The sequence below is a fragment of the Drosophila elegans genome, unplaced genomic scaffold, assembly GCF_018152505.1.
Source record: "Drosophila elegans isolate 14027-0461.03 unplaced genomic scaffold, ASM1815250v1 contig_476, whole genome shotgun sequence".
Classification (NCBI taxonomy): domain Eukaryota; kingdom Metazoa; phylum Arthropoda; class Insecta; order Diptera; family Drosophilidae; genus Drosophila; species Drosophila elegans.
The window spans coordinates 3,375,343-3,392,879 of NW_024545863.1; the positions used below are offsets into that span (position 1 = coordinate 3,375,343).

The 17,537-nt window shown below is 41.2% G+C and overlaps 5 protein-coding genes across 5 annotated transcripts; 3 read left to right on the top strand and 2 right to left on the bottom strand.

Moving 5' to 3' along the window:
* Window positions 1-36: 36 nt before the first annotated feature.
* Window positions 37-1,906, bottom strand: LOC108148944 (palmitoyltransferase ZDHHC16). Its single transcript, XM_017276277.2, has 6 exons — window positions 1,741-1,906; window positions 1,516-1,663; window positions 1,150-1,459; window positions 886-1,097; window positions 504-829; window positions 37-450 (listed from the first exon to the last, which is right to left on the bottom strand). Exons 1-6 carry the CDS (start codon window positions 1,782-1,784, stop codon window positions 345-347), a joined length of 1,146 nt encoding a protein of 381 aa, XP_017131766.1. The 5' UTR covers window positions 1,785-1,906; the 3' UTR covers window positions 37-344.
* A 65-nt stretch (window positions 1,907-1,971) lies between these two features.
* LOC108148943 (NKAP family protein CG6066) lies at window positions 1,972-3,613 on the top strand. Its single transcript, XM_017276276.2, has one exon. It carries the CDS (start codon window positions 2,048-2,050, stop codon window positions 3,440-3,442), a length of 1,395 nt encoding a protein of 464 aa, XP_017131765.1. The 5' UTR covers window positions 1,972-2,047; the 3' UTR covers window positions 3,443-3,613.
* A 320-nt stretch (window positions 3,614-3,933) lies between these two features.
* Window positions 3,934-8,034, top strand: LOC108149005 (large neutral amino acids transporter small subunit 1). Its single transcript, XM_017276349.2, has 6 exons — window positions 3,934-4,905; window positions 5,627-6,140; window positions 6,458-6,658; window positions 6,740-6,889; window positions 7,221-7,398; window positions 7,467-8,034. Exons 1-6 carry the CDS (start codon window positions 4,457-4,459, stop codon window positions 7,526-7,528), a joined length of 1,554 nt encoding a protein of 517 aa, XP_017131838.1. The 5' UTR covers window positions 3,934-4,456; the 3' UTR covers window positions 7,529-8,034.
* A 2,303-nt stretch (window positions 8,035-10,337) lies between these two features.
* LOC108148973 (carbonic anhydrase 2) lies at window positions 10,338-14,223 on the top strand. Its single transcript, XM_017276312.1, has 6 exons — window positions 10,338-10,520; window positions 12,448-12,560; window positions 12,621-12,711; window positions 13,023-13,291; window positions 13,357-13,507; window positions 13,750-14,223. The coding sequence occupies exons 1-6, from the start codon at window positions 10,466-10,468 to the stop codon at window positions 14,004-14,006; spliced, it is 936 nt and encodes a 311-aa protein (XP_017131801.1). The 5' UTR covers window positions 10,338-10,465; the 3' UTR covers window positions 14,007-14,223.
* A 57-nt stretch (window positions 14,224-14,280) lies between these two features.
* LOC108148974 lies at window positions 14,281-16,390 on the bottom strand. Its single transcript, XM_017276313.2, has 5 exons — window positions 16,172-16,390; window positions 15,814-15,906; window positions 15,595-15,751; window positions 14,906-15,039; window positions 14,281-14,845 (listed from the first exon to the last, which is right to left on the bottom strand). Exons 1-5 carry the CDS (start codon window positions 16,248-16,250, stop codon window positions 14,493-14,495), a joined length of 816 nt encoding a protein of 271 aa, XP_017131802.1. The 5' UTR covers window positions 16,251-16,390; the 3' UTR covers window positions 14,281-14,492.
* Window positions 16,391-17,537: the final 1,147 nt, after the last annotated feature.

Genomic DNA, 17,537 nt, shown 5'->3' on the forward strand with positions numbered 1-17,537 from the left:
GGCATACAAGCTGTCAAGGGCAACACAACAGGTACGTTTGTTTTCTGGAATCTTTTTTGTCTTTATTAAGCTGGCATGTATAAAAAGCGTCATTGTGCTCTTAGTAGCTATGGAAACAGAGCACATGCCATGGCATTATCATGTGAAGTCGTGTATTTATTGCTAGTTAGTTTATAAATCTCCTAGTGCTTTAAGTAAACTTTGGAATCATCATAATTACCATTCTATATAAATAACTAAAGACAAGCAGTTGGTTGACTCGCTAAATTTGCTACTTTGAGCTTAAACTTAGACTACGAACTTAGAATTGACTGGTTGACATCACAATTGCTTCGATGTTGGAACTATGGCCACTCATCCTCGAAAGGCGCATCGTTTACAGTGTGGAAACTTAGGCCAGTACCTTCTGGCTTGTGCCACGAGGGCAGCAGAACAGTTCGCCAAAAAGATCTGCAAATAAGACTTGGTAGGAAACTGGATTTACCCAAGGAAACCCAACCTACCTGCCTCGCACCAGACCCAAAAACAGTTTCCAGTTCTTTTTGGTGCCAAAGTTATAGGGATTGATGTAAATGCGTTGCTGCTGGAGCAGTCGCCTCCGCTCCGCTTCGTTGATGTGGGCCTCCACACTTGTCTCTCCGCGAGTGATGAGTTTGGCGTGCCAAATGGTGAGGCTTCCAAGAGCCAAGACCACGGACACATTCGTGAAGGCCATGAACCACAGGGCTCGTCGTCGACCAGGCGAAGGTGCATCCGTATCCACAATGGGGGTGGGCAGATTGTGTACCGCAGCCGGCAGCATCAATTCATCGTACTCATGGGGATGTGTCTAAATAAAACAATCTTTTAATTTGAGTGCCTAATATATTTAAGTTACTAGCTTACCACTGGAATAATATGCCCACTGAGGTTATACTTAACTGGCTGTCCCTCTAGTGGCTCAATCTCCGTCCAGGCTTCGCCGTTATCCAGCCACAGGTATTTATGACCGATCTCCAGGCCAAACAAAATGAGAAACAGGCAGCCCAGAGTGGTGTACATCATGTAGAGAAAGAAGTACCGATGATTGCCATAGCCCACACAATTGTTAAGCCAGGCTAGAGGTAAAAATGTTTATTCTAAGGGTCTTTTGAGAGTTCACATACTCACGGCAGTGGTGATCCATCTTGAGGATGCAGCGATTGCAGACGGAGCAGTGATGAGTCCTTGGCGGCTTGGGGGATATGCACTTGCCGCACATGCTGACCGCCTCAACCAGCGACACACCTTCCGGCGGATGACCAGCCGGCGTGATCACAGCCATGATGTAGTGGAAAACCACATTGAGCAGCAACCAATTGCCCACGACGAGAAGAAAATAGGTGACTAACTGGCTTTTGGCATACCAAAAGGGCAAACCAATCCAATAGGCAATACTGACTACCGAGGTGGTCAAGGCAGCCACGCCTACCACAAAGAACTGAAAAGAAAACTGAATTAAGTATCCAAATTGACTCTTATGTAGGATAGTGTTACCGGTCCCAGGCAGTGAGTGTAGTTGTCCACGAACCAAAAAATTGGGGTCAAACAGACGTCGGAGGCGTAGGAGGAGTTCATGTGGGCATTGAAGGTCAGGGAATGCCAGCAGTGTTTCATGTACGACCAACGAAGCCGACAAATAGAACTGCATAAAAGTAAACAATAAACAAAAACATTGGAGGTAAGTGATCCAATTGGAAAGTGAGAAAAAGATTAGCTTACAGCAGCTCTTGACTGGAGTGCCCTCGCCATGTAATGCGCGCCATTTGACAACCAGGGGCTTTATGCTTTTTCTATAATTTGTTTACTTTGTTACAACATTTTGGTCGTTAAAAAAACTTTATTTTTGGCGATAGAATTTGCAACCGCTATTTTGGTGTGACCCTCAATTCGTTTGGGGGAAATCTCCCTCTCAGCTGTTGTCTATCGACATGTAGGCCGTTATCGGTTTATTGGGCTATCGTATCCTGCTCACCCCTAATTTGTTTTGCATTTTCCGGTGAAATTGTTGAAAAATTATATTTTCGACATGCGTTCACGCAGCAGGAGTCGCAGCAGACAAAGGGAACGCCGCAGATCCGATTCCAGAGATCGTTCCCGCTCGGAAAGAAGGCCAAACCACAAATCGCAGCAACGGCGATCGGTTTCGCGGGAGAGGGAACGAGACAGGGAGTGGGAGCTACGTAGGGAAAGGACCTCAAATCGCAGCTCGCGTCGCTCCAGGGAAAAGGACGCAGTGCCTCGTCGACGTAGAAGCCGCTCCTCCTCCCCCAGCAGCTCCAGCACCAGCAGTGGCAGTTCCAGTTCATCTAGAAGCCCCTCCAGAAACCGCAAATCCCGGCCAAAATCCGTGGAACGCTGGCCCAACGATCGTTTCCACGAAAACAACGATAGGCGGCAGAATCCCTTTCGGGGAAGGGCTCCCGAAGGCAGTTTCATTAATGACCCAGCAGAACCATCAACAAGATCGCAGCACCGTGGTCGTGGAGCCCCTAACCACCAGTCCAAAGGCGACTCAAAGGCGGTAAACGCCCGCAGGAACCAGAGGGTACGCATCGGCGAAGAGGGTGTGCCAGATGTCTGGGGCAAGAGCCCATCCCGGCCAGAAAGCGACGACGTGGAGCTGGTCAAGGGCTCCTACGTAGGACCCAAGAAGAAAAAGAAAAAAGGCAAGAAGAAACACAAAAAGTCTGATAAGAAATTCAAGAAAAAATCTAAGAAAACCAAGAAGAAAAAGAGCAAGAAGGAGTCCAGCTCTTCGGAGGACTCCTCCTCCAGTTCATCCAGCAGCGAGGATAGCAGTAATGACTCCAGCAGCTCAAGCTCCAGCTCCGAAAGCGAAAATGAGTCCGAGGTGGAAGATGTTTGGCTGGAAAAGACCGCCGAGGGCATCAAGAAACCCAAGAAGAAAAAGTCTTCGGCAAGCAAAAAGGATAAAAAGTCAAAAAAGAAGAAAAAGAAGAGAAAATCGGAGGCGGATAAGTCCAAGAAGAGCTCATCATCTAGTGGTAGCAGGTCGAAGACCAGGGACAGTGCGTCCCACAACGACGAAGATGTTGGTCCATCGCTGCGAACCGGCGGTAGCCTGAATCAAAAGGATTTCGGTAAGGCTTTGCTGCCCGGAGAAGGTGCCGCCATGGCTGCCTATATAGCAGAGGGCAAGAGGATTCCCCGCCGTGGTGAGATCGGCCTGACCTCCGATGAGATCGCCAACTTTGAGTCCGTGGGCTATGTGATGAGCGGCAGCAGGCATCGCCGCATGGAAGCGGTGCGTATCCGCAAAGAGAACCAGTTGTACTCCGCCGACGAGAAGCGGGCTCTGGCTATGTTCAGCAAGGAGGAGCGACAGAAGCGCGAGAACAAGATCCTCTCGCAGTTCAAGGACATGATCCACTCCAAGCTGCAGGCCAAAGACAAGAAGTAGGCGAACCATTTTTCGCATTTGTGGATACGAGTTTAAGACTTTGATTGAACATAAATCAAACGCACATTTAGACGGACAAACTTGCACCTCCGAATGATCAACATTTCATGAAATTGTGAACATAATTTATGTAAAAAAATAAATGGCATAATTAAGAAATTGTGAACAGCAGTCAAACTTTTGTTACCTATTTTTTTGGGTGTAAACGAATCATGCATAACCTTTTGAACGTTTTTTTTTTCCTAAAATAGCTTGCCAAATAAAATGATTTGATACGAATTAAAAGGAAATGGTATAATACAGAAAAAAGGGTTTATATTTGTAAAATAACTTGTTCTTATATTAGGAAGATGCTAGAAATAAATGAAATAAGGTTAATAAGACCGAATTTATATTTGTCTTTGATTTAAAATTTGAATAATTGACACCCTGTATCCGGCATTAATGTACCCCCGCGAATGTTGGCATTTATAGTTACCCAGAACTTGGTCACACTGCCGCGATGCTTGAGAAAACGTGGGGTTGAAAAACCTTTGACCGAAGCTGTGCCAATTCCACAATCAAACCGCAAATTTTGCAAAACACGGCGGTAACCTCGATGTCTGCACTTGCTTACCAGACACATTAGCCGAATTTCGCGCGACAGAGTGTAAATTTTCGTTCAAATCGCGAGTTTAATGTGCGAAAAAAATCATCTGGAGGGGGGTGGTGTTGGTGCGAGCGAGACGACAGCAGGCGAAGAGCGGAGCAAAACAAACTAACGCTAACCGGCAGGAAAGAACAAGAGATAAAAGAGAAGGAGATAAGCCGAATACAATTGAAAAATTCATTAATAAACATACATATACACACGGAAGAACACCCACCAACACATTCGCCTCGTTTAATCAATTAACGGGACATCGGCCGAAGAAACAGTTACAGTCCGTTTTCAGACGTCGCGTGCGAAGATTGTGTCACCGAGCTGCGGGATAATAACAATATAATTCCTGGTTATAACATTAAATAGCCGCCATGCCCGCCATCGATGAACTGCAGTCGCCCTCGAGCGAAATGGTGCTACTGACGCCGAGTTCAGGAAATCCTCCCTCTATCTTGGCACATCCTGAACTTAATCCACCCGAGAAATCGCAAGGTCGCGAGGGATCCGCCGAATCCGATAGCAGTAGGGTTGCGATCAAAAAACAGCTGGGCCTTCTCGAAGGCGTGGCCATTATCCTGGGCATTATCTTTGGTTCCGGAATCTTCGTGTCCCCGAAAGGCGTTATCCGGGAGGTGGAATCCGTGGGCGCATCGCTAATCATCTGGATTCTGTGCGGCCTACTGTCCATGATAGGAGCTCTATGCTACGCGGAACTGGGCACTGCCATACCCAAATCCGGCGGGGATTACGCCTATATCTTCGAGGCATACGGATCACTGCCGGCATTTCTATATCTCTGGGATGCCATGATGATATTCGTGTGAGTTTCACTAGGGTTCCAAAGAGAGTTCTGGACTCAAATAAAATAATAACCAATACTGCATAAATATTTATAAATGTGTTGTTCAAATATTTGTGAATTGTGTATTGCGCCGGTACACTTCCCTTATCTACATTTTCTTTAAAAACCGTAAAATAGTGTGAAATTACCTACAATAATCGATTTCTAATTATGTTCCTAATAATCCGCTTCAAGTATTGATTACAATAGAATATCATGATTCGGGTTTACTTTGAAACTTTTTACTCAAAACTGATTTGAGCTATACCTCAATATTTGATCATAATAACAGAAATATTTGCTCACATAAGTTAAGTACTTCCTCAGCTCCAGACACTAAAAACTTATTTTTAGACAGGGTCAAGTTCAAAAACTTTCCTAGATAAGAATAATATAACAGGAATACCTTCGGTTTAGTGTGGATGTAGTCTGTTTGTTAAAGTTAAGCCATGGGTTTTATATTATATGAAAAGTGAAATCAGCCTTATCCCGTAATCTACACTCCATAAATTTGTTTATTGGGTCTGTTCCGCGAGTGCTGCATTGACCGTTTTATTTGCTGCTATTTTTGCCATTTAGGATCGGCGATAAGCGCAAATATCTGCTTTTCCACTTTTGCATGTGAAGATAATCAGCGTAAATATGTGTGAATGCAGTCTGCGTAAATTTTCCACTGATTGTGTGTTCTTATCTCTTGCAGACCCACAACCAACGCCATTATGGGCCTGACCTTTGCCTCCTATGTGCTGGAACCCTTTTTCGGCGGAGCCTGTCACATTCCCCAGATAGCCTTGCAACTGTTGGCCGCCATTACCATCTGCTTCCTCACTTACCTGAACTCGTACTACATGAAGGTTACCACCAAGATGCAAAACATCATTATGTTTACCAAAATCGCTGCCCTAGTGATGATCATCATCGTAGGCCTGGTCTGGATGCTGATGGGCAATGTGGAGAACTTCACCAGACCCTTTGATAACACTGAGACTGATCCCGGCAAGATGTCGGTGGCCTTTTACTCCGGCATCTTTTCGTATGCCGGTTGGAACTACTTGAACTTTATGACGGAGGAACTGCGGGATCCCTATCGCAATTTGCCGCGCGCCATTTACATCTCACTGCCGCTGGTCACCGGCATTTATGTGCTGGCCAACGTGGCTTATCTGGCCGTGTTGTCGCCCTCCGAGATGATCGCCTCCAATGCCATCGCTGTGGTAAGAATTTAGCGACCCTGTTCCAATCAGATTATGCGCGAATCGAGTAGGACTCTGGCTTATCAAAAATCCAGTTAAATGCTAAACTAATTTGTTTTTATGATTTTGTTCTCAAACCATGCTCATTCTTAATTTAAATTCCTATAAGAAAAAACTTAATTTCCTGTTTATGTAAATATACTTTATAGATTTACATCGCAATTTACTAGGTTTTAGAAAAGTTAATTTATTTGATCGGAAAAGGCAACAATAGTGTACAGCTTAATTAAACCAGAACGGCTTTTCAAATGATTTTAATTGATCTCCTCTCTCCACAGACCTTTGGCGATAAGATTCTTGGCGCCTTCTCGTTCGTCATACCAGTCATGGTGGCTATCTCCGCCTTTGGCGGCCTGTCCGTCCACATCATGACCTCCTCCCGGATTTGCTTTGTGGGTGCCCGGAACGGACACATGCCGGCGATTTTGTCGCACATCAGCGTGAAGAGCTACACGCCGCTGCCGTCACTCGTTTTTCTGGTGAGCTGCGCCCCTCAATTAGCGCACAAATGTTGTTATGTAATTAATCCCTAATTGATATGGCTGTGTCCCTCTCGGCAGTGCTTCCTCTCCATTGTGATGCTGGTGGTGAGCGACGTGTATGTGCTGATCACCTACGCCAGCATTGTGGAATCGTTCTTTATAATGTTGTCCGTGTCAGCGGTTCTATATTTCCGCTACACCCGTCCCTGCATGGAGCGCCCAATTAAAGTGAGTGTAGCGTAATCAGTGTTGCCGATTTAGATATTCTTTAGCCGAATCAGGTTACTTGATCTTTACTTGTGCTTTTAATTTTCATATTTCTTAGAAAAATTTTAAATAATTTCAAAACTTATTATAAACTAAAATATAAACCACAACAATTTGATGATCAACAGTTTTCTAGCTTATTGAAAAAGAAGTGTGGAATATTTTCTAAGCTAATTATTTATTTTAATATTTTAATTATTGATTTGTCAGTTGAAATTAACCTTTATATGGCAACACTGATCTGTATGCATATTATTTTGTATAATATATTGTTATTGCTGTCGCTTTACAGGTCGCTTTGTGGATACCCGCCCTATTTGTCATAGTTTGCGCCTTTCTAGTCGTCGTGCCCATCTATGTGGCGCCCTACGAGGTCGGTATGGGGGTATTAATCACCCTAATTGGCATACCCTTCTACTACGTGGGTGTCGTGTGGAAGAATAAGCCGAAATGGGTGCAGCACACGATTGGTGAGTATTCCTCAACATTAACCCCAATGTGTGGCACTGACCGACATTTATATGGTTTTCCCTTCTAGACTCGCTGACCTTCACTTGCCAGAAGCTCTTTATGTCCGCCAAGGAAGAAAAACAGGACTAAACTGCCACCAGAGTGAGCCAAAAAAGGGAGAAAGCAGAACTTCCAAATGTCAGTCTATTAAATCTCTATATCCATGTGACCTCTTAAGCGGGAGAACTTTAACTCGTTGAACCTGAATACCAAAAACAGAAATTGTCTATAAAAAGCGAAAAGTAAGACCTGTACATCACAAGGACTGGAGCACGAAGTCAATCTTATTTCATATGTCTATATTTATAAACCATGACAAAAGCGTTTACCTAAAGTGCAAACTCATCGAATAGTAGTTTAGTTTTGACTAAGAGCTTAGCATTCATTTTGCACTGATTTTGTAAATTCTATACCAAAGTAAGCCAAAAACTGTTTGCCAAAGTTGCGATATTTAGCTCGATATTTGCCATATTAAGCAGTTTCTTACCATTTTCTGTTGCTTATTGTTTAAAATTCAGTTATTACATTGTTTTTGTCCCTCATTTTACTACCTAAGTGCATTGAAATTTTGTAATAAAGATTTTTGTACGTTTCAACGAGCTTTCTTCAATCATTTAGACTCTCCCCGCGAAAGTATGCAACGAGATGTGGGCAAAGATAAACCAAAAACAATTGATAAGGTTGAATTGATTGAGCATTGCGTGGGATCTAAGCCTTTACGACTCGATGCCTTCGCTAATCAATTAGGGCTGATAAGTAATGGGTCTATTTTAAGCCATTCATGACGGAGAAGTTGCGATTTTCGCCAAAAATAAGTCGCCGCCTGTCGCCGCCTTTGACATTTCGGACAATAGGAGGTTCGTGGAATGACGCCAGCGCTATATTCGATCATTGATAGAGTATTCCGTGCGGATACGTACCCGCGTCTAGGTGTTTTTAATTGATAAAACTGTAGCGCATATCTTGGATTCACTACACGGTTCGCAGGTGCGCCCATATATATCTAGGCGAAAACTGGGCGAGAGTAGTAGAATGATTTGTATGCGCCGTATTTGGCGTCTCGTTTAATGTCTTTTTAAGTATTTATATGCAGGGAGAACGTCTTGTTACCAGATCGCTCGTAAAATCGGCTCTATTCGATTTGATGTTTTTTTTATTATGGCCAAATAATTGAGTTATTGCGACTGGCCGAGCATCTTAAGTGCGATGGGAGGCTCCCGATCCTGGGTTGTAACTGCTTTATTAGCGATCTTAGATGATTGCTATTTCGCAAGTTGGTGTTGATATAGCCAACAGCTTGCTAAAAGGTTGCTAATTGCTGGCACGTGAGTTTCACCACAAAAGAAGCCACATTTCGCTCTGGACGAACTATTCCACATTTATTGATCGATGCGGACAGTTGACTTAGTGATCGATTCGGAGGCGTAATCTAGCAAATATTGATTTGTTCTGCTTGACGTTTGCATAATCAATTCCAGTCTAGATCAAACGAATCGGTTTCAAACGGCAGAGTTCCTTTTGAGCCAAGTTGCTCATGTGATAATCATGCGATTACCCTCTGACAAATATTGACACCTTTTGGGCAACTTTTTGAGGTCTGCACAATCGTGCTCAAACAATCAAATTAGCAATGGGAAATCCTGCTAATCACTTAGCCGAGCGGACCGAATAGAACCGGTAACTGAATTATTTGCAAAACAAGATTTACTGATTTAAATTGGAATGATTGTTAGTAGGTCAATTTTCCTTGGCCAAGCCAAATTAAATTTTAATTTCAATTACAATAATATAAAAAATTTTGAAATTCAAAAATCAAGTTAAAAGGTAAAGAAATAGGGGATTAAAATTTGTTGAAATAATTATATAATCCCATCAGTTATAAAAAGCTGTTTGTTGTTATATAAAAGACCTAAAACATAAGAAATAGTATCACATTTTACATCACTACTTTTCATTAGCTTTTATGTCGGTACCCCGACAACTGATACCCATTCTAAGCCTTGGCATTGAATGTCTGATGTGTGGTGTCTGGACAATTCAATTGCTAATATTTGAGTTCGTGTGTCTGCTCAATACCCACCATAAAGATATAAATAGATATCAGAATGCCCTCTATATATTTGCAACTGCCATATTCCCACATGTGGATCACGAACTGCCTATACATGTGAAATGACAAAATGACAACGTTACAGAACGCACAAAAACGCCAGAGATCTGGTTAAAAAACAACTGAAAATCGCTCCGAATTCCCCGGCCCGAAACTGTAAAACGTGCGAAAATCGCTCAATGAATATTCCGATTCGCCTCGGCAGCGTTCGATCGCTGCGTTTTTTTTTTTTTTGAGGACTCCGCTTTTAATTAGCAACTTTCGGCGTGACGTTGTCGCGACTCGTTGGCTTAGTAACGCCAACTGACTGGCCGAAAACAAACAAATAAATCGGTAAATTGTATGCAAAACAAAATATTATCATAAATGATCGAAGGCGGCATTAGGTGCGAATTATGACGAGTTTTACCCTTTGATTTTGGCTCACATTGATCGACATAATGACGCCCTTCTATATTTTTGGGCTAGGCGGTGCCATTGAGTTTCCGTGACGTTAAGTATACGCCGGGTGTTGTGCGTTAAGCATACGCAGGGTGCTGGAGCGGCAGGCTAGCTTTCCCCAACTTGTAACTCAATTTCGCTAAGTGGGCGACTTAGTGGGGTGGTTGTGCACTATGTACCGATCCTCCAGCCCCCCACCCCCCACCGAAATCCCATCGATCGATCGATCGTCGGCTGTTCGCGCGACTCTTTTTCGCTAGTATGGGTACCTATCTGTGTGAGCGGTGCACGCGCTTCGGGCGGGGATTTCAGCTTTCGAATTTTCAAGTAGTTCGTTGACTGCCCGCTGAGGAAGTTGTGAAGGTGCTTCGCCAGCGAAACGTCCGCGCAGTCTAGAATCCGTCACCCGATCGGAAGGTGCTATAGCCGCTCGTCAGGAGTCAATAATTGAAACATCGATTGTTAAGCAATCCACCATGAAGTTGGTCGCTTTCTTCGAGGCTTCGTTTTTACTGATCTGCTGGTCGCAAGGTAATTACCTGCAATTTTTTTCGCAGTCCTGTGACTCATTAGTGTTCGTCAAGGTTCAAACTTGGGTAGAAAACAATGTGAATCAAAACAAAAATAGCCATAAATCGATATCTATTCGCGTGAATTCTGACTTAATATCCAAGGGTAGTCATACCCCCTGGTATTTTTAAAGTCCATAAAGCTGCAAATTCTTTGCCTATATTGAATTCCGTATTTTGACATTTTATAATATTTTAATGAATATTTCGGTTTTTCATGAGATAAGACTTAAACATTTAAAAATCAAATTTATACTTTTTTTATAAATTTAAAATATGCGCAGGCTTGATTTGACACAAGTGACATATTGTTTTCTTTGTGCCGCCAGTTCTTCTGGAAACGAGTGTGACTGCTCGTATCTATTACGAAAGGCCAATACCTGATATTGGGGGGATCTTGGCATTAGCAGTCATAAGTACACACTTCACGAAACTAATTTTGACCAGTTTAATGGTGTTTATTCCACTTGAAACTGTCAATTAATACATTTTATTGGCCACCGATTGATTTAGATGTATTGCTGGACTTGACGGGAAGTTGTTAGGGTTATCTGTTTTTATTAGACATTAACACTTATAACCTTTCAAAGTGTGGAAGCTCAATAAACATTATTTACATGCCAAATGAACATATTTGACATGACATATTTATTTATTTTATTAATTACTTCGTTATTAAATGAATTTAAATTCCCTTGACTGACTTGATTACAACAAACCAATGCAAATAGCAAAAGGCATAGTAATATGTTTATAATAAACAAATTTGATGACATAATATCAAATGGCCATACCTGACAAATAATATTAATTTTAACTTATTTATTATCTAAGTCGTTGATAGCCGTGCCTGATGTCAGTAATAGTATATTTTATATATACATATTGTATATTATTACACATAAATTCTTAATTAAACTAATTCATCAATCGGCAACAATGTGCTGTATCGAGCACTTGTGTAGACTATGCCCCACACAATGGAAAACTGTGTCATATGATATGTTAATTCGCAGCAAGCTCTTCAAACTGAAATTATCACCAATCACATGCAAATTAGCCTTTAAATAAGTATTTCCTTTCGCCTTGCAAAAGATTCCATGGAATTTGCTGCCAAGCTTTCAATCGCTGTGAAAAATAATGAAAACTGTTTGCTCGCGTTATTATCTGGATCTCTATCAATATCAATCGTGGCAGTATCTAATTATTGGCCCGAACGTGCCCTTGACGTTCGCACTTTCCGGAGCTTTCCCGAGAAGCCTGTTTACCCAGTTAGTTATTTATTTGCCCAGCCATTGACTAAAAAAAGAAAGAGACCCCTTAAATATTTGTTCGCAGCCCCCATTTATTATGCCGTAATTCACAAGTGCTCGTATATGTCAAAGATAGCCCCGGAAAATCGGGAGAAGGTCAAGTGCGGGGGTGAATAGCACGGGCACGTGATCACTCATCAATCGTGGATCCAAGATCGCAGATTGTGGCTGGGTGACAGGGTGTCTACAAATGGGGAAACACTTTAATCATTTTGTCCGGTTAAGGACTAAGCTAACATTCCAGCGCCAAATTGATGGCAGATTTATTGTGGAGTGCCAGGAGACATTCAACCATCTGGCTTATTTCAACGGGATTATCGATTTTCCGTCTTATTAACTTAATTAAACTGTTCTAAATCTAAGTATGTTTCCATTTTTGTAATAGTCTATTTCACGATTTAAACAAAAATATTCCAAGTCAGTCAAGTTATATTGTGAAACGAATCGCTTAATGAGCATACTAAATGTAAATGCACGCTTTACGCTTAAATGCTATTTGCTTCAGGGGAAACTTATATTGTTTTATTTAACGTTTTAACCTTATTCACGAAACCTCCTATTAACAAACTCTTTCAGCGGTCAGCAGTCATGTCTTCGGCTACTCAGAGCCCAATCAGCGCCGCTGGGCCCGCCACCATGGTCATTGTGCGGGGAAGACCCAATCCCCCATTGCCATCACCACCAGCCGGGTAAGAGTCTGAACTTTGAGCCCAGTTAATGAGGACAATAACTATTTGTCCCATTTTTAGACGATACCTGTTCACATGCCGGCGGTGGACATGATTGGCTATCACAACCTCCTGCCATATCCTCTTAAAATGGTCAACAACGGACACACGGGTAAGAGTTTGAGGGGATACTTAAAGCAAAGAAAAAATTACCTTTATGAGTGAAGTTGTTTTAAGCGCAATCTTTTACTTTTGGAACTTAATTAAAAATGTTGGCATAAAATAATAAATTATGTAGTTTAGTTTTATAAACTTAAAATCAATGTTTTCAAAAGCCAAATAACACCTCCTGAGATCGCACTATATTAGTATGTGTTAATTATTGTTACTATTAAAATAAATTAAGCCAACCATCAACATTTTTTCATAATTATTGGTATTTCTCAGTGAAAGATGAGTGCTCATTGATTTCATCTCTTACAGTTTCCATCAACATACCCAAGGTCAATGTGACTGAGGTGGGCGAGGATTTTCTGCCCTATGTTCGGGGCGCCAAGCTGCCCGGTGAGTTTGAGCTGGAGGGCCTGCACTTCCACTGGGGCGACAAGAACAACAGGGGATCCGAGCACGTCATCAACGACATCCGCTACACCATGGAGATGCACATTGTGCACCGCAATAAGAAGTACGCCACCATTGGCGAGGCTCTGAATCATCCAGACGGTGCCGCCGTCCTGGGATTCTTCTTCAATGTGAGTGGATGTGGGTGTTTGCTCGTTTCGAATGATTTGTAAGCCCATTTGTGTTGTGCCCACAGCTCGACGAGGATGAGGGTCCGGGTCTGGTGACCATTAACCGGCATTTGCATTTGATTGCTGATGCCAACGAGGAGGCCACCCTCAACGTCACCTTTTCGCTCTCCTCGCTGATTGCTGGCGTGGATGTGGACAAGTTTTACACCTACAAGGGTAGGTACTCAAGACTTAGATAGAAATGCTAATATGCCGTAGTCTTTTTAAATTGTAACATCTAAAAAGGTGGCTTTTTCTGAGTGTAATTCTCGAGGGGAGCGCCGACTTCCAATTAAAATTCAGTGAAGGTTTCGAAAGACAATAAATAAGCACTGATTAAGTGACATCGAATTGATGTCTACAATAGATATATATCTGTGATGTCACTCAACTAAATAGTGTATTTGAAATTCACACAGGTTCCCTTACCACGCCACCTTGTTCGGAGGCCGTCACCTGGATTCTGTTCCCCGATCCCATCCCGATTTCGCCCAAACAAATCTCCCGCTTCCGCCAGCTGTCGGACACGCAGGATGGAGCGCTGGTGGACAATTTCAGGACCCTGCAGCCGGTGGGCAACCGCAGGATCTTCGCCCGCACCGGTCACGTGCGTCACACCCCGATCACAGCCCTGAAGCACGATGGCGACTATCTCAAGTACGACTGGTTCTACTGATCTATCGACTCAAACTGGCAGCCGGATGTGGATCACTGTGCCATCCCATATTAGGATACCTCTAAATTAGGCATTTATTAAGTTACACTAACATTTAGTCTAACCATTCAGACATAAAAACGTTCTAGAATCAAGAAAACTTAATTCCTTCAATGTCTGCAAAGGAGTCTTGTTCTTGAATTGGAGCAAAATAAAATAATTTAAAAATATAATACAATTTAATAGTGTTTTGGTCTTAATGCAATGTATGTCAATATAGAGGAAAGAAACCAAATCCACCTAATCAAATTTTTTTATTTCATTTTGTAGTGAATTTTGTATCTAAAATTAGCCACTAAAAACTGAATTCCACAAATATTTCTTTTACCTAACAAATTTATATGAAATTTAAATTGAATTTTACCCACAAAAATAAAACTTAAATTAATGATTTAATTTAATTAATGATTTAACGAAGGTAAAGATTTTGAAAGAGAATTTGAGAATCTACGCAATCATGTGCGATTTGCGACCATACAAAGTCAAGGAGGTGGGTATGTCCTCCACAAAGAAGCTAGCTGGAAACAGGGAAAATGTTTTGTGGAGAAGATCCAGTAGAGTTCGTTCCACGGTTTCATCCACCAGTGGACGTAGTGCTTCGAACATATCCTGCCAATTGTCGTTAAAGAACTGATTGGTGCTTTCTTCCACCTCTTTACTCTGCCCATTAAACAAGTTGTCCATTCTGGTCCGCACTTTGCCGACCTCCAGTTTTACCTTCACAGAAGTCACATTATAGAAGGTGAAGCCGCCCTTCTCGTACAGGCGGGTCTTGGTGCTCATCAGAATGTCCAGGTCATCTGTCAATTGCAATTCGTCCGGTTACTTGTTATATATTTGCAATAATCGCTTGTAATTACCAATTTCCATGACGATTTTTCCGGACCCCTGCAGGGGAACCAGCAAAATGCGACCCAACATTTTGTAATGGCCATCCATTCGCATCTTGGGCAGGTAGATCTTCGTCAGCCAACTGAAGTCTTTCTTGCTGACTCTGGATAAATAATATACATTTAAATAACATAAACAATTTTTTATATGTATTACATTTTCTGCCACAATTTTAAATTTATTCCAAATTGGAATTTGTTTTGTTAGATATTTATATTTTGAGTAATTTGAGTAATATCTTTTCTTAAGTATATAGCAACGTTATATTTTTGTGGAATGGTTTATCTTTTTGAGCTTGCTTTTTTGAGTGATAAATCTATAATTATTTTAAATTACTTAAAGTACGATTTGAAGACATTATACTTAATTTTGCTCAATGAATATAATTGTTATAAAGTTTCAAAGCTAGCTGATTTTTATACGCCCAGATCTCTTGAGATCAACTTATCAAACGATTAATGCAAACTAGTTATAAGCAGTTTTAATTGTTTTATGACGCTTTTAACTGATCCGAGTATACAAGTACTAACAATGTATCAATTCAGGTAAACCTTATATTTGGGAAAAACCCCAGACAGATGTTCGCCTATGAAAGCTCAACGACCTCAAGCGATCAGCTTTTGATCGCTATTGACAGCTGGGGAAAATCGATACTTACTTGCTCTCCTTGATCACCATTTTGCCAAAGCCGCTGATCAGCATATCGGTGAGATTTGCCGAAATGGTGGCCACATCGCTGTTGTCCTGCTTGAAGATTAGCTGATCCTGTCGCATTGGGTCGATGGGTCCAAAGGATTCTTCTAGCTCGGGTACGCCTGAAAGAAATTACTTATTAAAATGTCTTAGACTTAAGTTACTTCATATAATGATATCTCACCTTTGACAAGCTGGTTCATAAAAGCCTGTATAGAGCGTGTTGAGCACTTGGTGAACTCCGGTTCATAAATTCGGCACGATTCAATATAGGAGGCTGCAAAAGAACTATTTTCGTATTATCCTTGTGGGACAAGCAAACAAAACTGAAACTGATAAGGCTGATTAAATTTATAAAACTCTCCGTGTTCATAATGCTTTTTAATTAGAGAATGCCTAAGCGAAATGTGTTTCGCTTGTGTGTTTTTATAAAACTCATATGTTCTATTTGCAATTTTGGAAACTAAATAATTTTGATGGGTTTGTTTTCTCTGTTATTTTTCAGAGTCCATTTCCAATGTATAAAATAAAAGCCTTCTTACGCTTTTCCGTGTAGAAAGCAACGCACTGGACTCCTTGGAGACCGGCATGAAGCAGCATCAGTAAGCCAATTATGTACATGGTGGCAAGTTGTTGTCACTGTTGACACCTAGTCACTTTCACTGTCACTGTCACAGCCTGAATCACAGTTTCAATCAGGAGAGTCGCCTAATCGAGTTTAAGGCGCGCGATTTACGAATGAGAAATAACTTGGAGCGGTGCTGGATTTTATCTGGACTATATATAGCCCATGCTGATGACTAGGCTGCAATTGATGAATTGAGCCTGAAACCTCTGGGTAATACCAGAATCGAGCCATTTTTATTTACCCGCAATGCGAAATCAAATTTATTCCATATTTATTGCACGAGAGTACGATATAGGCACAGAACAAAAATGTATGAACTATTTTTGGTATACAAATAATATTGTTATTGTAAAAAAGATTTGTTTTTGAAAAATATGATCATAAAGTAAACAATAACAAAAAGCTCAAAAAAATAAGTTGATATGGAAGAAAGTACTCGTTTAAATTTTGTATTGCAAACTAGTCTTAATCTACGACTTTTGTTGCCGTGTAGCTACTGTTATTGCTGTTGTTATGCGACTCTGAAACTGTAGCGACTTCACCTTGCCACCGAACCGGTAAGTTAATTGAATATCTAGCTGGAAAACACGCTGACAACTACGGCAGCAACAAAAGCAATGTTTGCACAAATACTTATATCATTTAGCTCTGCTTCGATCTGGACAAACTTAATTGCTCGAAGTGAGGTGAAATAAAAAAATGTAGCTGCCATAATAAAAACATTAAATGGACTGGCGGCAGCATCTTGTTTGGTTTTTCAAAAAGCTAATAAAATTATTAAAACTTTGGACTGGGCTACTGTAAACAATAAGACTCTAACAATCGCAGTCTCACTGATGTCATGGTCTTAAGTCGATAGGGTCATTTCAATTGATGAGAGAAGTTTTATTTCCGGAGATAATGTTACGACTTTTGATTTTGAAAGCTTACACGATTTTTAGACAAACAAAAAATGTTTTTTTTTAATAACTACCAAATTAAAACATTTAAATTTGCTGATACTCTAAATTCCTCTAATTTGTTCAATACTCGAACACACACTGAATATTAAATTATGCATTTTGGCGACAACCCTATTGACTGATAAGTCTTTTTAAGCGGATGTTTTTTTAGAATAGCACTCGGTGGTACGGGAACGGAATTTTCCCTGCATTTGAATATTAATCTATAAAATAAGTCTTTCAGAAAGGGAGACAGGACTCTAACAATTATAAATTTAAATTGTTACTTTTTAAATATGTCTTATTTGCATTTATTTTTCCAGGCATGTTTCTAATGTA